General features: G+C 39.8%; 1 protein-coding gene across 4 annotated transcripts in view; it reads left to right on the top strand.

Annotated features, from left to right (window-relative positions):
• Positions 1 to 21602, top strand: part of SPAG17 (sperm associated antigen 17) — a 254113-nt gene that overhangs the window by 220777 nt on the left and 11734 nt on the right. For 3 of the 4 annotated variants that reach the window (XM_070785824.1, XM_070785828.1, XM_070785827.1), the window contains 5 exons: positions 4667 to 4803; positions 10481 to 10665; positions 12190 to 12250; positions 14880 to 15024; positions 18095 to 18241. In XM_070785824.1, the coding sequence (XP_070641925.1) occupies positions 4667 to 4803; positions 10481 to 10665; positions 12190 to 12250; positions 14880 to 15024; positions 18095 to 18234 (668 nt within the window). In that variant the 3' untranslated portion in view covers positions 18235 to 18241. Of the gene's footprint in view, positions 1 to 4666; positions 4804 to 10480; positions 10666 to 12189; positions 12251 to 14879; positions 15025 to 18094; positions 18242 to 20997; positions 21173 to 21602 lie in introns of those variants that run through there. The other variant, XM_070785826.1, reaches the window with a different exon arrangement.

Below are 21602 nucleotides of genomic sequence, written 5' to 3' on the forward strand. Positions count from 1 at the left end.
CAGTTCAGTTCAGTTCAGTCGCTCAGTCGTTGTCCGACTCTCTGTGATACCATGAACTGCAGCACACCAGGCTTCTCTGTCCATCACCAACTCCCAGAGCTTACTCAAACTCATGTCCATAGAGTCAATGACGCCATCCAACCATTTTGTCCTCTGTCATCCCCTTCTCCTCCTGCCTTCAATCTTTCCCAGCAGCAGGGTCTTTCCCAATAAGTCAGTTCTTTGCATTGGGTGGCCAAAGTATTGGAGTTTCAGCTTCAGCATCAGCCCTTCCAATGAATATTCAGGACTGATTTCTTTTATGATGGACTGGTTGGATCTCCTTGCTGTCCAAGGGACCCTCAAGAGTCTTCTCCAACACCACAGTTCAAAAGCATCAATTCTTCAGCGCTCAGCTTTCTTTATAGTCCAACTCTCACATCCATACATGACTACTGGAAAAACCATAGCTTTGACTAGACAGACCTTTGTTGACAAAGTAATGTCTCTGCTTTTTAATATGCTGTCTAGGCTGGTCATAGCTTTTCTTCCAAGGAACAAGCGTCTTTTAATTTCATGGCTGCAGTCCCATCTGCAGTGATTTGGGAACCCCCCCCCCAAAATAAAATTTGTCACTGTTTCCATTGTTTCCCCATCTATTTGCCATGAATTGATGTGACTGGATGCCATGAGGCCCCTCTCAGCCTCTGCTCAGAACTGGCTCAGCCACTTAGACATACATTTGTGGGTCAGAGCAAGTCCTAAGACCGAGCTTAGAGTCAGTGGACAAAGAAATGTGCCCCACCTACAGGGAAGCCATGCTCAGAGACGAAGTAAATAAAGCCATGCTCTGAGAGGAAATAAAAAAATAAAAACAAAATATTATTGTGTGTAAATACTATGGTTGACTTCAGGGTAGAAACAGGGAGGGAACCACTATTGGTTCTTCAGTTGTGTGAAGTCTGGCCATAATTTCAGATGATACCACTAGTTGGACCATCCCAGGTGTTTAAATACTAAAATTCCTCTGTATCAGTTGATGTCCAGCTGCTGCTTCAAGCCCCTCGAATACCCCCTCTTCTATCCCCATCCATAGGAAAGCCCTAGGTAGGCTCAGTGAATAGGAATTCATATATTATGGGTGTTGGTACTGGGTTCGAAGCCTGGGTTGAAAAGATCCCCTACAGAAGGGAAGAGCTACCCACTACAGTATTCTTGACTGGAGAATTCCAGACAGAGGAGCCTGGCAGGCCCCAGTCCATGCGGTCACAAAGAGTTGAATACGACTGAGCAACTGAAACACACCTGGTAGAAAACAGAGCTAAGGCTCACCTAACTCCTTATATAATAACTATGACTTATATACTGACAATGACTTATATATAATTATATAATGTCTTATATAATGACATGTATCTAATATGACATATAATTTATGTTAAGGCTCTACCTCACTCCTCATATAATAACTAGGTTACAGTGAGCATGCTGTTTTAATTTTTTATTGGAGTGTAGTTGATTTATAATGTTATGTTAGTTTCAGGTGTGTAGCAAAGTGAATCAATTATACATGTATATATGAAAGTTAAAGTGTTAGTCCCTCAGTTGTATCTGACTGTTTGCAACCCCATGGACTGTAGCCCCACCCCCACCCCCCAGGATCCTCTGTCCATGGGATTTCCCAGGCAAGAATACTGGAGTGGGCTGCCATTCCCTTCTTCAGGGGATCTTCCCAACCCAGGGATTGAACCCATGTCTCCTGCATTGCAGGTGGACTCTTTATCATATGAGCCACCAGGGAAGCCCTACATAACATATATCCACTCTTTAATTTTTTAATCATTGATTTATTTATTTTTGGCCAAGCTACAAGGCTTAGAGGATCTTAGTTCCTCTGCCAGGGATTGAACCCATGCCCCCTGCAGTTCAAGTGTGGAATTCTAACCACTGGACCGAAGTCCCAGTGACATGCTATTTAACCCCTCTATATCTTCCTGTTTTCTCTTCTATAAAGCAGATAGAATGATATATACATCACAGTGTTGTGAGGATTAAATTTAATATATGTAAAATGCTTACAGTAGTGCCTAATTCATGAGAAACTCCATATCAGCATTTAGTATTGATAATAATAGAATGAACGATTGTTTGGTCCCCATCAGACTGATAAAATGCATTGCTATAAGACAGAAATATGCATATGGTAAGAAATACAAACAAGAAGATGCATCAGGCCATCATGATTGTTGTCTATGTAGGCGATAGTGACAAAAGAGAGTAAATATATTAGAACACTGATCAATGATCCCCATCACTGGAGATTCTGATTCTGTTCTGGCCTGAAATACAGCTTATCTAGCATGTGGCTAGAGAATCTCTATTTTTCCAGGGTCAGCCCAGGGGATTAAGATGCACATATGAATTGGAGGCACACTGGGTAGTTGTGTAGGAAAAACTCACAACTCATACAGAGCACTTCTGTGACCAGATATGTGTGAACTTTTATTACACCAAGCAATTCTACAGCACCAGCTGGGTGTCCTACAATTCAGTCCTTAAACTAACCAGAGTAGCACAGACTCTATAAGCTAAAGGCTCGGTCTCACAAGGCTCCCCATCACCCACTTCACATGCTCATTGCAGGTCCAGGTTGTCACTTGAGCTTCTAACCAGTCAGCTATAAAGTGGGGTTCCCATGACCTGCTTTTATGCTTCCCTAATTTGCTAGAACAATTCACAGAATTCAGATATTATTATATAATAAGGGACATGATAAATGGCACAGATGAATAGACGTAGGAAGAAGTACTCAGGGCCCGGTCTGGAAGGTTTTAGCACAGTAGCTTCTGTCCCTGTGGGACTGGGGTGCACCCACCCACCTGGCATGTGCTCACCAGCTTGGAAACTCTCCAAACTGCATGCTGTAGGATTTTTGTGGAGACTTCATCATGTGGACATAATGAACTCCATCTCCGTATCCCTTCTTCTTCCCAGAGGATGAGAAGTGGGGCTGAAATTTCCAAGCTTCTTATCATGGCTTGGTTTTTCCTGATGACCAGTCCCCATCCTGAAGCTATCCAGGAGCCCACCAAAAGTCACTTAATTCAGATCAGAAGAAACTCCTATCACCCAAGAAATTCCAAGGAATTTAGGAGCTCTGTATCAGGAATCAGGATCAAGGACAAAATATTAAAAGATGCTCCTGGTACTCTTATCATTTAGGAAATTAAAAGAGATTTGGGAACACTGTGCCAGGAACCAGGGACAGAGGCCAAGAAACATCTTCTATTATCTCACACTATCGGGAGTGTGTTCCTTGTGGACTTAGTAAGGACTCTTCAGTTTGAGAACTAGAACTCAAACTCATTGAACAACAACAAAACACGGGATGGGTTGGTGCTTGTTGATGCTCAAACCAAAGAAAAGTAGCCATGGTGCTAGCCCACGGATGACTGGATACATTCAGGCTTTTCAAGAGTGTTTACATCTGACTGCCTGTCTTTCTGGGCATTCTCCATGTTGTCACATCCCTCCTTGTCCCTGTGTGGTCTTGTCCTCTCCTACAAAGAACAAGCTATAGCCATGTGGCAGGGACATGTCCAGAGAGGTTAAAAATTCTGATTCTTCCAGACCCATAACCCTGCAAACAAGATAGGATCATCCCTGTTAACTTCAGGAAATATCTTGGTCAAGGTTCTGTGTTGGCTTTGAGGACTTGTTGAGAACTAGTGAAATGCTGGGGCTTCCCTGGTGGCTCAGATGGTAAAGAATCTGCCTGCAGTGCAGGAGACATACATACAGACAAGGCATGGTTAACATACATGTGGTACTTGCCTGCAGACAGTGGACACTCAGATATTGGTTTCCTTCCCTTTCCTCTCTTGATGATTTAAATTCAAGACAGGGTGTTTTAAAAAGGTGACCTAAAGCACAATTTTTATTAAACCTCCTGGATATTTGGAGAAATACACACAACTGCTGCTATGTAGATTATCTACTTTGGCTCATTCCTTCACCAAATTTAGTGATCTGGGGATTTAATTTCCTGGCTTAATTTATCTATGATAACTCCACCCCCTTTTCAAACTCTAAACTTACTAGTTGAAACAAAGAAATTCTTAAGATTTTTATACTCATTAGTTTTAAGAAATCTCTGAGAGTCAACATTTTATTGAACTGTACCTTGTTGATTTATAGGCAAGTCACTCAATTTCTTAGAATCTGATTTTTCTCATTTATTTAAAAAATGTGATGCTAATAGCATCTGCCCTGCTCATCTCATAGGATTATTCTGAGAACTAATATTAGGTTAAGTCTTGTTGTAAAATGTAGATCAAACAATAGAATTATTCAAAGCCTTTATTCCTGTAAGGGAATTCCCAGGTGGTGCTAGTGGTAAAGAATCCGCCTGCTAATGCAGGAGATGCAGAAGACACTGGTTTGATCCCTGGATCCGGAAGATCCCCTAGAGCAGGAAATGGCAACCCACTCCAGTATTCTTGCCTGGAAATTTCCATGGACAGAGAAGCCTGGCAGGCTACAGTCCATGGTGCTGCAGAGAGTATACAAGCTTTTTAAGAAGAAAAGAAAATGTCCCAAGTGGGTTCTGTGTTCTTCTGCGCCCTGGTATGACCTTGGATGTCTTTGGAAATTTCACATGGTGTAATTTCAGTGTTCTCTCTAACAGAACCAGAATCGTGTATGCCTCTGAAAATTCCAACCCAGTCATTGCTGCAGGATGTGGCAGGACAAGCAAGAAAAGAGAAAGTGAGGCTACCTCACTACTTGCTGAGTTCCAAGCCCAAGTCTCAGCCTCTCGCAAAGGTAAAATGGACTTGGAAATAAATCTGCCAGAGCCAGTTAGAGTTTTAAGTATTCCTGGTTGATTGAAGTAACTGATTTCCAGCCACCATGTAACTGCTATTTGCTATATGAACCATGTCAGCATGAAGGGCTTCCGGTCACACCAGGGATAAACCAAGGCAGTACTTTGCTAGAGTCAACTCATATAGGCTCATGAGAGGAATTATATGAGCCAGCTGTTAAGCCATCACTAGCTTATAGTTGGCAAGCTTCCATGGTGGCTCAGTGGTGAAGAACTCACCTGCAGTGCTAGAAACTCAGGTTCAATCCCTGGGTCAGGAAGATCTCCTGGAGAAGGAAATGGCAATCCACTCCAGTATTGTTGCCTGGGAAGTCCCATAGACAGAGAAGCCTGGATGGCTACAGTCCATGGGGTCACAGAAAGGTTGGACATGACTTAGCGACTAAATCACAACCAGTTTGCAGTCAGCCATGCTTGGAGTTCTTCTGCCATAGAAATTGGCAGATGCTACTGATGAAGGTTCTTTTCCAAGAGCCAGATTACCAGCCCACTGATGGCTAAGGGGATCATTGGGCACCCTTCTCATGACTCTTAGGATAAAATCCAGATGACTTAGTGTGACTGCAAGGCCTGGCTCCATTTGCTTCTTTACCCTCATGCTTTGCCAGACTCATTATACTTCCCCCATTGTGGCCTTCTATTAGTTCTTTCAAAGTACCAAACTCCTTCCTCAGAGCCTCTAAGATCCATCTCAGCTATGTTGGAAAGCTTTCCTAGAGCCCACCAACCAAGTTTTGTTAGTCATCCTTTAGAAATTTCATGGCACACTGTGTTCATTGCAGTCAGAGAATGTACTGCGATATGTATAATTGACATGTGGTAGGAGTGCTTCTCAAACTTTAATGTACATGTGAGTTATTTAGGAACCTTGTTAAAATATAGATTCTGTCTCACTGGGTCTGCTGTGAAGCCTGAGATTCTGCAGTTTTAACAGGCCCCCAGGTGAGGTCAATGCTGCTGAGTTGGGAAATAACTGCATAGGGCAATGGTTCTCAAAGTATGATTGTTTGACTGTCAGCATTGGCAACACCTGAGAACTTGTTATAAATGCAAATTCATGGGCTCCATCCCAGATGTACTAGTGGAGAAACTTGGGGGTGGAGTCAGCAATTTGTTCTCAGTAGACAGTGCTCCTCTGCAGAGTAGGTTTCCCTTATCTTTGTAGTTCCTTCCCCTCTGCACCTACCTATTCTCTACTCCAGAGGTCCCCAACCTCCAGGATCTAATGCCTGATGATCTGAGGTGGAACTGATGTAATAATAATGGAAATAAAGTGCACATAAATATAATGCACTTGAATCATCCAGAAACCATCCCTATCTACCCCTGCCCCATCTGTGGAAAAATTGTCTTCCATGACACTGTTCTGTGGTGCCAGAAAGTTTGGGGACCGCTGCTCTACCCCACCCAATCCCAGACTTACTAATGGAGAAACTCTGGGAGTAGAGTCAGCAACTGGCATCTTAACCAGTCCTCCCGGTGGTTCTGATAGAAGTTAAAATAGGATAACCACAGGCACAGAGGGAAGAGCACCAACTTTGGAACCAGGTAAACTTCAGTCTGAAACTTTAGTCTTCCACTGACCACTTGAGCAAGTTTTCTGTCTTCCAGTTCTCTGAACTTGAACTTCTCTATCCTTAAAGCCTAAAATACTTCCTTACTGTGCTGTGATAAGGATTACATAGACCATAAATGTTCATTTTCTCTCCTAGCCAAGCAGTTATTTTCCTCCAGTGACAAAGCCTTTATTTACCTGAAATATAATTGACATACAAGATTATGTTAGTTTCATTTGTACTACATAGAGATTTGATACTTGCATACATTATAAAATGATCACCATGAGTCTAGTAACCATCTGTCCCATACAAAGTTATTACAGTATTACTGACCGTATTCCTTACGTTACATTCCTGTGCCTTATGTATTTTATAACTGGATGTTTGTACCTCTTAATCCCCTTTACCTATTCTGTCCCCCCAATCCTTTCCTTTTGGTCAACCACCCATTTGTGTTCTGTATCTGAGTCTATTTTCATTTTGTTTTGATTGTTTTGTTTTTTAGACTCTACATATGCAACATACAGTATTGCCTTTTCTTTGAATTATTTTACTTAGTATAATTCCCTCTAGATCCATCCATGTTGTTGAAAATGACAAGATTTCTTTTTTTATGGCTGAGGAATATTCTCTGTGTGTATATATATAAGAATATATATATATTCATATATATGTATATATATATCACATCTTTTTTTTTCTATTTGTCTATTAGTGAACATTTAAATATATGTTACTTTCATATCTTGGCTATTATAAATAATGCTTCAATGAGCATTAGTGTGGATATAATTTTTCAAATTAGTAATTTTATTTTCTTTGGGTAAATATCCAGAAATAAAGGTGCTGGATCATATGGTAGCTTCTGTTAAATTTGCTTTATGCTGTTTTTCATAATGGCTGCCCCAATTTACAATTTCACCAACAGTGTATGAGGATTCCCTTTTCTCCACATCCTTGCCAACACTTGTTATTTGCTGTCTTTTTGATGATAACCATTCTGATAGACATAAGGTTGCATCTCATGGTTTTGATTGGCATTTACCTAATGATTAGTCATGCTGAGCATCTTTTCATGTATCTGTTACCTATCCTATATGTATGTCTTCTTTGGAAAAAAAATTTTTTTCAGGTCCTCTGTCCCTTTTTTAATTGGGTTGCTTAACTTTTTGATGTGAGTTGTTTGAATGTTTTGTATATTTTGGATGCTGCTACTGCTGCTGCTGCTGCTAAGTCGCTTCAGTCATGTCCAACTCTGCAACCCCATAGACGGCAGCCCACCAGGCTCCTCTGTCCCTGGGATTCTCCAGGCAAGAATATTTTGGATAGAAACCCTTTATCTGATATATTGTTCACATACATCCTTTCCCATTCAGCACTGCAATGTATAATTTGTTGATGTTTCCTTCACTATATGCAAAAAGCTTAGTTTGTTGTAGTCTCATTTGTTTATTTTTGTTTCTCTTACATGAAGAAGCAGATACCAAAAAAAAGTTACTAAGATTGATGCCAAAGAGCATATTGTTTATGTTTTATTCTAGGAGTGTTATAGTTTCAGGTCTTATATTTAAGTATTTAATACATTTTAAGTATTATTTTTGGATATGATGTGAGAAAGTAGTCCACTTTGCTTATCTTGCATGGACCTGTCCAGTTTTCCCAACACCATTTATTGAAAAGGCTATCTCTTCCCATTGTAATTCTTGCCTTTGTCATAGACTAACTATAAAAGCATGTTTTTATTTATAGGTTTCATCATTATATAATGTCCTTCTTTGTCTCGTTACAGTCTTTGTTTTAATATCTACTTTTCCTGATGTAGGTATTGCTGGCTTTCTTTTTGTTTCCATTTGCATGGAATACCTTTTTCCATCCCTTCACTTTCAGTCTGTGTCTTTAAATCTGAAGCGACTCTCTCGTTGGCAGCATTTCTATGGGTCCTGATTTCTATCCATTAAACCACTCGGTGTCATTTGATTGGAACATTTAGTACATTTACACTGAAGTGATTATTGATAGGTATGTACTTATAGACATTTTGTTCATGTGTTTATAGTTCTTTTTTTTGTTCATTCTTCTCTTAGACTCTTCCCTTTGATTACTGTTTTTAGTGTTATGTTTGGATTCCTTTCTCTCTTTTGTGTGGGTAGATTTTATAGGTTTGTGGTTACCATGAGGTTCATATATTATAACATATAACTCTCTCTCTCTCTCTCTCTCTCTCTCTATATATATATATATATATACACACACACATGATTATTTTAAGTTAATAATCTCCTGGGTTTTAATGCATTCTAACAACTCTTCATCTCTCCCTTACACGCACACATTTTATGTTTTGGTGTCAGCTGTGTTACATCTTTTTGTTTTCTGTACCCCTTAACTCCTCATTGTGGATATATATATATATAATTTTACCACTTTTATCCTTTAACCTTCTATCCTGCTGGATTTATAAGTGGTTGATCTACTACCTTTACTGTGTACCTGTCTTTATCAGTGAGATTTTTCCTTGCATAATTTTGGTAATTATAGTTGTGGCCTTTTCTTTTAGAGAAGTCCCTTAAACATTCGTGTAAAGCCAGTTTAGTGGCACTGAACTCTCTTAGCTTTTGCTTGTCTGCAAAACTCTTTTATCTCTCTTTCAAATATGAATGATGGCCCTACCAAGTAGAGTCTTCTTGGTTGTGGATTTTTCCCTTTCATCACTTTGAATGTATTATGCCACTCCTTTCTGGTCTGTACAGTTTCTGTTGAAAAGTCAGCTGATGGTCCTATGGTAGTTCTCTTGTACATAATTAGTTGCTGTTCTCTTCCTTCTTTAAGATTCTCCCTTTATTTTTAATTTTTGGCATTTTAATTACTTTGTTGTGGAATGGGCCTTTTACGATTAATCCTGTTTGGGACACTCTGTGCTTCCTGGGCCTGAATGTCTGGTTTCTTCTCCCAGGTTAGTGACATTTTCAGTTATTATTTCTTCAAGTAAGTTCTCTGTCCCCTTTTCTCTTCTCCATCTAGGTCCCCTATTTGCAACTGTTAGTATGCTTGATGTTGTCCCAGAAGTCTCTTGAACTATCTTTATTTATTTATTTTTGCTTTTTTTCTGTTCAGCTTAGGTGATTTTTACTGCTGTGTTCCAGGTTGCTGATCCGTTCCTCTGTATCACCCAATCTACTGTTTTCTTTCTAGTGCAATTTTTATTTCAGTTATTATATTCCTCACCCCCAGTTATTATTTTTTATAACTCTTTGTTAAAATTTCCACTGGACTCATTCATTCTTCTCCTGAGTTCAGTGAGCATCTTTATGATCTTTATCTTGAACTCTATTGGCTGGATTGATTACCTATACTTTGTTTAGTTCTTTTTCTGAGATTGTGTGTTGTTCCTTTGTTTGGAACATATTCCTGTGTCTCCTCATTTTGCCGAGTTCTCTTTGTTCATTTCCATGTGTGAAGTAGGTTGGTTACATTGTCTGATCTTGTAGAAGCAGCTCATGTAGGAGATGTCCCATGGGCCCAGCATCCTTTTTCCCTCTGGTCACCAGAGCTGTGTAGTTGAGGGGTGTCCTTTTGTGGGCTGCATGAGCCTTTCTGTTGTGGTAGGGCCTACTGCCATGGGCATGCTGGAGGCAAAACGGGCCCTGACTCAGTTGTCTGCAAGGCCATGCCTTGTGTGGTGACTAAAGGCTGGCTGTAGGGCAGGGGAGGCTTGCTGCCTGGTTTGCTGCATGGCCTTGCGGGGGGTGGTGGTGGTGGCAGTGGGGGTATGTGTGTAGGGCCTGAGCCTTTTTATTATCTTGCATGCTAAGTTGCTTCAGTCATGTCCAACTCTTTGCAACCATATATATATATAAATATATATATATAGCCCACCAGGCTCCTCTGACCATGAGATTTTCCAGGTGAGAATACTGGAGTGGGTTGCCATTTCCTCCTCCAAGGGATCTTCCCAACCCAGGGATCAAACATGAGTCACTTATGTCTTTATTATCTTGGGAATGCAAAATAGAACCATTTTATTATGTTTTATTGCTTTTTTTCTTTTTCGATGAAGGCGCAAGATTCTGTTGGAGGAAGAGTGAGAACATCCTCTGTGGCATCTGCTGCCATTAATAATATAAATTCATCTCCCTTTGGATTCCATCTTCTCCCACCCGCGGTGAAATTTGGAGTGCTTGAAGAAGGACACACCTATGCCACCACTGTAAAGCTCAAGAATGTTGGAGTAGACTTCTGCAGGTGAGGCCAGGGCTCCAAGTGTATGCTCAGATTACCTATCATTACATCTAATGATGTGATTCAAAATTAATAGCAAATAACTTAACTCACAGTCTGTATTCCCAATAGAAAATATACTCTATCTGGTATTAAGTGACAAGAAAGTCACTTCAGTCCTTCGTTTCCAGATCAAAACCAATAGAATCTTAAAGTGTGTAGAGATCTTGGAGACTGTTATAATATAAGGGAACTGAGTAACTTGTCTTAAAAGGTCTTGTAGGCTTCATCAAGAGTAGATCTCCGATACCCTGAGTGCCAGTTCATTGGAGCACCTTGCTTTATCAACACAGCTGTGGTCACTGCTTCTTGTGGGAGATCAGTCCTTCCCGTTGGGTCCATATACCATACATCTATTCCAAGACAATTCCCAATTACAAAATCTCCTCTGTACTATTTTGTAGTAAGCATCAGGATTGTGGGGAACTTTACCCCCATAAAAATGGGATACACGTATATTTCAGAATGCAGAGTTATTCTCAGTGTCACTAACAAGTCCTTTGAGAGCATTTATGATTCTGGACTCAGGATTGGAAGTCAGACAGGGCATAGATACAGGAGCATCTGATTGAGAAGATCATTGTCCCATTTTAGTTGAGGCAAGTCCTCAACTTCAGGGATCATGTTCACTTCCTTGGAAAAAACTTGATGAGGGCATCACACTGCCAGATCAGACATCATTGCTTTTTGGTGTTGTTGCCAAAAAATGGGTGGGGAGAAATGGAGAGTCAACCTCAAACTTGGTTAAACTCACCCAAGGAGACCCTGTGTGTCCAGTATAGAATTTTAGTTTCATAGATTTCACTCCTCAGCTTGTTCAGTTCAGCCACTACAGGGCAGATAGCAAAGCAGATGGTAGAGGGAACCCAGTTGGGGTCAACATGGAGATAGACTGCCCTTGGCATTTTAATTCACTCCAGGTCTTTAACCTTCAGGCAGAGCCCACAAACCGCAGGAAGGGGAAGAGATCAACAAGTACCATGTGTGAGTCCAGGGCTTTTCAAGTTCTCCTACCATTTCTGAGCCTTTTCTGTTTCTTTTCTCCCCAAACATGCAAACCCCATACCACGACAGAGCAAGACTGGCTCCCACGCTCCACTGCTTTCCAAAAGAGCCTTTATTCTTCAGCTTAATGATCTGGCAGTCAGCATTTGTGTTCATGCTGGCGGCTACGCCGCAGTGCACACGCCAGCCAAACATTCACAACCCTCTGCCCAGGCCCAAGCTGCTCGTCAGCATCCGATAACAAAGGGTTGAAACCCGGTTTGGAGTCAGTTTGACGCCGATGAAAACTGTTGGAAAGGCAGTTGTGAAACAGGCCCCAGATTCTCCTTCCAACTGGATATTAGATTGTTTTTCTACTAGTCTGGACCCCCTGCTCCCGTGTAGCCAATATTAACACCTTCCTGATTTTATTACTTCCCAGTTCATTTGTGCTCATGTTTTTCATTATGGCATTAGTTTATCCCCATCTTTTTCTCCTGGTAGGTTTAGGGTGAAGCAGCCTCCACCCAGCACTGGGCTGAAAGTGACTTACACACCTGGGCCCGTAAGTCCATGTGCTGTGTCCTGCGTGTGTCCATATGTGTGTGCGTACAGATGTGTCTATGTTTCCAGTGCCGTGAGCTTTCGTGCCATTCTACCAATTCGGTTTAAGCCATTTGTAAGTCGACTTTTTCTAGTATCATAAGCCACAGATTCCTGGCACTGGTACACTCTGTGGCTGTTGTCACTTATTTCATGTAACAACCATAAGCACTCCTATGTGTAAGTAGAATTAAACTTCCAGCTATGGAACCATTTCTGAAGTTCACTTCACTTGCCCCAATACTGCAATTCTATACAGTTGTCTGGAAATACCTTTAAAAAAATTAAAATATGATTTAACATGCATTTGGTAAACTGATTACCTAAAGATATCCTGTGACAACTCCTTCTGCAAAGTGAAAAGTCGTTGGAAAAAATAAATACTTCATTCTTTACATTTTATGCAAATCTGTTCCGCTCTCCTGGTATTTGTCAGAGAATAGTAAAGAAATAGTAGCAAATTTAAATTAACCATCTGTCTCATTTCTCCAAAAATCTCTGAAAATATGAATTCCAAAATGTCAAATTGTTCTGATTTTATCTGATACATTATATTTAGTATAAAATGTGTATTGCCACTTACTTCAAAATATAATTTCAGAGGTGTATTATGATTAAACACGAGGTTATCTCAAAATATAATAAAATCACACTCATCAACCTTGACTTTTATTTCTTGGTCAGTATATCATCTTTTGCTTTAACACTCTTGTAATCTCCTTTAACAAGCTTTGAGCTCCTCCCGTATGCCAGCAATAGTGCCAGGCTATAGGAGATGTTAAAAATGAGTGAGACATAAGAAGTATACAAAGCAGGCACATGGTGGGCACTCAAGAGATGTGTGACTGAGTAACAGATGGTGTAAGGAAGACTGGTAGATAAATGAACCATTCATCACCGGTGGGGACTGCACAGGCTCATGGGAACTCTGAGCAAGCGCATCCAGTCCCATAACCAGCACACTGTGCTGACTGAATCCCAAGATCTTAAAGCGGTCACGGTGGCTGTGTGTTGACACAGAAGAATCGGTTGGCTGTAGTTCAAAGTCAGCTGGTTTCTTGTAACTCTGCTACCAAGCAGCTCTGTGATGCTGTTGGTTAATCCTCTGCGCCTTGCTTTCCTCATCTATAAAAGGAGCTTAGACTGATCATTTCTCAGCCCTCTTGCAGCTCCAATATCTTATGATCTATAAAACAGTAATATGTAGGCCGCAATTCAAAAACAGAAATCCTTTTGGGGATTCAATCCACTAATTTACGAGGACCTCTCTGAAACACTTCATCACTGTCCCATGTCAGAATTTCAGAATCTTCACAACATAGAACAAAAAAGCACAGTTAAAGGAAGCTTTTCTCCCACTGTTCTGGGAAGTTCGCAAATCTTTTTCATTTTAAGTAGGGATTATGCCAAAACCCTAAACGACTGCTAAATCAACCTTTATACATACTAAAAACCCAAACTCACTCTATACCTTTTTTCTTTCTGATGGTAGTTTTGGCTCTGGCAGAAAAATGTAGCCTACAGACTTCTCTGTATCTAAACCTCACCACTATCCAGCTTGGTTCATTGCCAGCACTACATGAATGCACTCCAAACCCAGGTAGACCTGTGTTATGGCAGCCCTCCAGCTCCCCTCGTGCAGCATCGTCATCCCCCGGCCCTGCTCCGATTGTTGGGCTTGGAGGGCTGAGGGCCTGGTTCTCAGAAGCTGCTGGATACCCTCCAGCGTGCGGACGTCCACAAGCACAGCACTGAAAAAACTGAAACATTTTTCAATTCTATTATTTATAAAACCCAATCGAAGAAAAAAAAATTATATTCGTACCTAATTGCTTTCTGTGTGGTAGTTTCTGATTTATTTTTTCCAGATAACTGTTCTCACATTGGCTTTTTAACCCACCTCCTAGGGAGGTGGCTTCCAAACATAAACAGCCCTTTCTTTCCTGGCTTAGTGTTCTTTTCAGGGGACAAGGCAAGAAGCCCATTCCTTGCTGTGTTTCTCCTTCATGGTATATCAGGTTTCTTTTTTGTTGATACATCCTCTTCCATGTATCTTTCAGATCTAAGCAGTTTGGCATTTAAACTAATTCTGTCTCCCTCTACTGGCTTTGCCATGTTACAAGTCCTACAGTAGGAACATGCTAAACCATGGGACATGGGCACAGAAATTGTGGGATTCACCTAGTCTCTTAAATTTAAGATTAAATTTATGTTTATCTTTGATTAAATTTATCTTTGTTTACAGAGATGACAATAAATAGAACCTCACTACTGATATTCAAGAAATAGCACAATTACAGACATCATAAGGAGTTTGCCCTCCAGCACCCTGGCATTTAGTTTCCTTATGCTTTTTCCTAAATGGCACCTGACTTTCTCCTTCAATTTATCCTGGGTCCCACTAACTCAATGGAAATCTACCTATCTAATCCATGAAGTAATTCTTCTAAATGCTGAAACAGCAGTCATTCCTTTGGACCAAATTGATAGATGAGGGAGCTAGATTGGAGAGTTTGAATAAGTTGCTCAAAATCATGTGAAAATTTTGAACTTCTGTATGGCTGATTCTAAAGCTTCATTGTGCATTTCAGGTGGCAGCTGGTTTGCAGGCAGATCTGAAAGTGGAGTTATTTGCCATGGCTGTTGGGGAGGATGGCACCAAGGGATTGGCACACATCTCTCACAATATAGAGATTATGACTGAGCATGATGTCCTGTTCTTACCTGTGGAAGCAAATATCCTTTAAAGTTCAATTTGAGTCACCACATATAGTGTAAAAATTACATTTGAACAAGGAGAACACAGAAGTCAAAATGGTGTTTCCCAATCCCCTCACATCTGCCCTCTGTAGCTTCATTTATTCTAGTTTTAAAACCACAGAGTTAAATTTCTTAGGACAAAGACTTGTTTCTTCATTTGTTTTTTGAAAGCATCTAGCAAAGTGCCTGACACATAGTACATGTAACTTTAAGTTGGATAAATCTCAATATTATTGGCCATCTCTGGGGTATCAAACAGTCAGAAATTTTTTAAAAAGCAAGTCTTTTGTCTTAAGAAAAAAACCTGGTCATCTTCTTGGGGGATAGGATATACCTTATTATAGAAACAGAATGAATAAGTATTGAATTACACATACATTCCTTCATATTGGTATCTCCTGTATATAGAATATATAGATACCAAGAACCTTTTATATGCCATGTACTGTATGAAATATTTTATCAAATATAAAAGTGAAAATTGAACTCTATCTTAAGCTACATAAGCTGGTAGCAGGAATAAAATTTTCACACTTGATTCCTGTATTGTAACTCCAATAGTATGAATCATATACCACTTTGTATTATAGGTATATCTATTTGATATTTGAGCTGGGTCTTATAGAATACAAAAACTTTTGATGAAAAGAGACTTAGGAAGAATGAACAAAACTGTAGCAATAGGAAAGCTCCAATTGTTCAGGAGGGTAAGCAGGGAGTTCAATTTGTTGAGAGCTTAGAGTACTAGTAATATAGTGGCAAAGCTGGTTGGAATCAAGTTGTGGGAGATTTTGAATTCTTGGCTTAAACTTTATTATATAAGCAACACTGAATCATTGAAATTCTGATCGACTGGGTGATATAATCAGCATGTCTTTATAAAAATGAATTCATTGTTATCATACAGGCTGTGTTGAAGGAGAAGAGCTACTGGATATGCAACAAACCAGTAGAAGGTTCCTTCAGCAAGCCTTCAAGTGTAAGGACAAGAGCTATAGTGTGGCAACAGTAGAAATGCAAGAGGGACGTGGGTGAAAGGCCTCTGGCATGGGGTACTGTAAAACCTCAGGTGGGACCCCTTAAGAAAAGGAAGTTAGAGGACATAGAGTTCACTGGCAAGGGTTGGGGCTCAGGGAATGAATCGTGGAGATTCGGGACTGGGTCTCAGTGGAGGAGTCAGAGTTGGAAATATAATAATTGTAATTGTCAGCTGCAGAAGTGGTGATAGAAAGTATGGGGGAAATTAGTAGAAATTTGGGTTTGTTTATGGAGCAGGAGAAAAAAAGAGAAGCCAGGAGAGAGAGAACAAGCAATTGGCAACATGTGAAATATCTCAAAGAATTTCAAGGAAAATATGGACATAGTTGACAGATGCTATGGAGATGTCAAGGAGGATTCTGATTTAAATAGAACCACTAGATTTTGGGGGACAAAAAACTGCAAAACATAAAGAATGGCTGAGTGTTGAGAAAGCAGAAATATTGAGTATGGATACACTTTCAATTTATTATTGAAGGAAAGAGCAAGAGAATATGGTGCCTCAGACTCAGGGAGGCAACAGAGCAAAGGGGAGATTTTCAGTTTAGTGTGGTATATTTCGTATGCTTGTAGGCTGGAAAGAATGGATCAGAAGAGAAATATTAAAAATATGTATAAGAGAACTGAGGCAGCAATATCCAAAAGAAGGTGAAAGGCTAATCAGGAGCAGAGCTGAAGGGTTAATCTTGGCAAGGGAGAGGGTAAAGATGGGCAAGGGAGAGAGTAAAGATGACCAAGGGTCTAGACATTCTAAGGTGAAAGAGAAATTAGGGGAAATTGTGTCAGGTGATCACGATTCAATAGAAGTGGAGTTGTATTCATTTGTTTATGGGCTTCCCAGGTGGTTCGGTGGTAAAGAACCTGCCTGCCAGTGCAAGAGACTCAAGAGATATAAGTTCAATCCTTGGGTCAGGAAGATACCCTGGCAACCCACTCCAGTATTCTTTCCAGGAAAATCCTACAGACAGAGGATCCTGGTAGGCTACAGTGCAAGGTGTCACAGAGTCAAATATGACTTAGCAACTGAGCATGCATAGTTCATTCTTTCAAAGATCATAAGTATCCCTAATGTGCTAGGCATCAGGGGTATGGCAATGAACAAGAGACAAATCTCTGCCTTTATGTAGCTTGCATTCCAGTAGGAAGACAGACAATAGACAAAATAAGTGAAATGTGGACTCTAATGGTAATAAGTACAATGTAAGAAATAGAAAATGTAACATAAGAAAGGAAGCACATGGAGAAGGAAATGGCAACCCACTCCAGTATTCTTTCCTGGAAGATCTGATGGACAGAGGAGCCTGGTGGGCTACAGTCCATGCGGTTGCACAGAGTTAAACATAACTTAGAGACTAAACAACAGCAACAACATAGGAAAGGAAGTACAGGGAGTGTTAAGGACTAAAATTTAAAATGAGTAAATTTAAAAATCCTTCTCACTGAGAAGGATTTCCCCCCTCTGGCAATTATGTCCTCTTCACACAAGTTATTAGATGCTGAATCTAATAACTGAATCCCTGCTGATGATCGCAGCATTTAAATAATTTTGCATTCATTCTAATAACATTTCTATTTCCTTGCTTACAGATTAGAGACGATCTGTCTGGCACAGAGAGATGGGAAAAGAGTTTTACTAAATCTTTAGTCTACTTCCAGGGTCAACAATGATAGTTCATAGCCCATTTCTCAAGATCTATTCCCTCCCCTTCACACCAAAAAAGCGTGAAATCTGCATGTTGGTGTGTTCTGGGACCTGGTTATAGTGATTGATGGTGCCTATAGAAAGGCCAGTCATGTAGCAGAGAAACATACACTAGAGGGCACCAGAGAAATTCCAGATCAATATCCATCCTTCATCCTCTAAGCTTGGCATATAGAATTTGCATTAAATAGAAAATACCTAAAAGTGATCTGATGATGCTAAAGATTCTAATTCTAAAATATTACCTGAGTTTGCGTATACAGTTCATTTGTTCATGAAAATAATAGTCCTTAATGGGTATTTTACCAGTTTTAACAAGCAGCAATTATGATAAGAGACCAAAAGATTTTCCCCAGGGAAAAGAAAATCCCACGGTCCAGAGGATTTCTACAATTTCTTCCTCTGCACTCGGAGTCTTCATGTCCCGTAAAATTTCTCCACATTAGGAGTCAGGTAAGTAATACATTTGTAATTTGATTGTCATCCATTCAAATTTGAGGCCATAGACCTCACATTTGTTCTCATCTTCATTCAGCCAGCAACCACTGAGCCACTTAGTCTGGTGGAATTAAAATACTTGTTTCTAATAATAACAGCTACCCATTTATACTCATTATCCATCTAATCCTCATGCTATCTACAAGGTAGATATTCCCCCACTTTATAAATAAGGAAACTCAGGCTCAGAGAATCTTGAAGAAGTAAAAAACCTAACTTACTTCAGTGTGATTCTAAAGTTTATTCTTTCAAGTGCTATTTTTGACATTGATCTGACTTTCCAAGGGTAGGAACATCAACAGCAGGATGCCCTTCTGTACTTGAGAATTTACAGTTAGGTCAGTGGTTCTTACATTTTTTGGACTCAAAGACTCCTTATGTGCTGTGCTTAGTCTCTCAGTCATGTCCGACTCTGCAACCCCGTGGACTACAGCCCGCCAGCCTCCTCTGTCCCTGGGGATTCTCCAGGCAGGAATACTGGAGTGGGTTGCCATGCCCTCCTCCAGGGGATCTTCCCAACCTAGGGCTCAAACCCAGGTCTCCCGCTTGCAGGTGGATTCTGTACTGTCTGAGCCTCCAGGGAAGCCTATATACATATACTTATATATGTATATATGGCTGTGCTGGGTCTTCATTGCTACACAGTTTTTCCCTAGCTGTGGCAAGCAGGGGCTACTGTCCAGCTGTGGCACATGGGCTTTTTATTGTGGTGGTGTCTCTCGTTGCAGAGCACAGACCCTAGAGCACAAGGGCTTCATTTGTTTCGGTTCCCAGGCCCTAGAGTGCAGGCTCAGAAGTTGTGGTGCAAGGGCTTAATTGTTCTGTGGCATGTGGGATCTTCCTGGACCAGGGATCAAACCTGTGTCTCCTGCATTGGCAAGCAGATTCTTTACCACTGAGCCACCAAGGAAGCCCTCCTTATGTATTCTTAAAAATGAATGAGCTTTTGTTTGCTGGAAGATTTTTGATTACAGTTTCAGTTTCCGTGCTTGTGATGGGTCTGTTAAGATTTTCTATTTCTTCCTGGTCCAGTTTTGGAAAGTTGTACTTTTCTAAGAATTTGTCCATTTCTTCCACGTTGTCCATTTTATTGGCATATAATTGTTGATAGTAGTCTCTTATGATCCTTTGTATTTCTGTGTTGTCTGTTGTGATCTCTCCATTTTCATTTCTAATTTTATTGATTTTTCTCCCTTTGTTTCTTGATGAGTCTGGCTAATGGTTTGTCAATTTTATTTATCCTTTCAAAGAACCAGCTTTTGGCTTTGTTGATTTTTTGCTATGTTCTCTTTTGTTTCTTTTGCATTTATTTCTGCCCTAATTTTTAAGATTTCTTTCCTTCTACTAACCCTGGGGTTCTTCATTTCTTCCTTTTCTAGTTACTTTAGGTGTAGGGTTAGGTTATTTATTTGACTTTTTTCTTGTTTCTTTAGGTATGCCTGTATTGCTATGAACTTTCCCCTTAGGACTGCTTTTAAAGTGTCCCACAGGTTTTGAGTTGTTGTGTTTTCATTTTCATTAGTTTCTATGCAAATTTTGATTTCTTTTTGATTTCTTCTGTGATTTGTTGGTTATTCAGCAGGGTGTTGTTCATCCTCCATATGTTGGAATTTTTAATAGTTTTTCTCCTGTAATTGAGAACTAATCTTACTGCATTATGGTCAGAAAAGATGCTTGGAATGATTTCTATTTTTTTTTAATTTACCAAGGCTAGATTTATGGCCCAGGATGTGATCTATCCTGGAGAAGGTTCCATGTGCACTTGAGAAAAAGGTGAAATTCATTGTTTTGGGATGAAATGTCCTATAGATATCAATTAGGTCTAACTGGTCTATTGTATTGTTTAACGTTTGTGTTTCCTTGTTAATTTTCTGTTTAGTTGATCTATCCATAGGTGTGAGTGGGGTATTAAAGTCTCCCACTATTATTGTGTTATTGTTAATTTCTCCTTTCATACTTGTTAGCATTTGTCTTACATATTGTGGCGCTCCCGTGTTGGGTGCATATATATTTATAATTGTTATATCTTCTTCTTGGATTGATCCTTTGACCATTATGTAGTGACCATCTTTGTCTCTTTTCACAGCCTTTAAAGTCTATTTTATCTGATATGAGTATTGCTACTCCTGCTTTCTTTTGGTCCCTATTTGCATGGAAAATCTTTTTCCAGCCCTTCACTTTCAGTCTGTATGTGTCCCCTGTTTTGAGGTGGGTCTCTTGTAGACAACATATGTAGGGGTCTTGTTTTTGTCTCCATTCAGCCAGTCTTTGTCTTTTGGTTGGGGCATTCAACCCATTTACGTTTAAGGTAGTTACTGATAAGTATGATCCCGTTGCCATTTACTTTATTGTTTTGGGTTCGAGTTTATACACTGTTTTTGTGTTTCCTGTCTAGAGAATATCCTTTAGTATTTGTTGGAGAGCTGGTTTGGTGGTGCTGAATTCTCTCAGCTTTTGCTTGTCTGAGAAGCTTTTGATTTCTCCTTCATATTTGAATGAGATCCTTGCTGGGTACAATAATCTGGGCTGCAGGTTATTTTCTTTCATCACTTTAAGTATGTCTTGCCATTCCCTCCTGGCTTGAAGAGTTTCTATTGAAAGATCAGCTGTTATCCTTATGGGAATTCCCTTGTGTGTTATCCGCAAATCAATCAATGTTATACACCACATTAACAAATTGAAAAACAAAAACCATATGATTATCTCAATAGATGCAGAGAAAGCCTTCGACAAAATTCAACATCCATTTATGATAAGAACTCTCCAGAAAGCAGGAATAGAAGGAACATACTTCAATATAATAAAAGCTATATATGACAAACCCACAGCAAACATTATCCTCAATGGTGAAAAATTGAAAGCATTTCCTCTAAAGTCAGGAACAAGACAAGGGTGCCCACTTTCACCATTACTATTCAACATAGTTTTGGAAGTTTTGACCACAGCAATCAGAGCAGAAAAAGAAATAAAAGGAATCCAAATTGGAAAAGAAGAAGTAAAACTCTCACTGTTTGCAGATGACATGATCCTTTACATAGAAAACCCTAAAGACTCCACCAGAAAATTACTAGAACTAATCAATGATTATAGTAAAGTTGCAGGATATAAAATCAACACACAGAAATCCCTTGCATTCCTATACACTAATAATGAGAAAACTGAAAGAGAAATTAAGGAAACAATTCCATTCACCATTGCAACGGAAAGAATAAAATACTTAGGAATATATCTACCTAAAGAAACTAAAGACCTATATATAGAAAACTATAAAACACTGGTGAAAGAAATCAAAGAGGACACTAATAGATGGAGAAAT

The sequence above is a fragment of the Bos indicus genome, chromosome 3 (genome assembly GCF_029378745.1).
Source record: "Bos indicus isolate NIAB-ARS_2022 breed Sahiwal x Tharparkar chromosome 3, NIAB-ARS_B.indTharparkar_mat_pri_1.0, whole genome shotgun sequence".
Lineage (NCBI taxonomy): Eukaryota > Metazoa > Chordata > Mammalia > Artiodactyla > Bovidae > Bos > Bos indicus.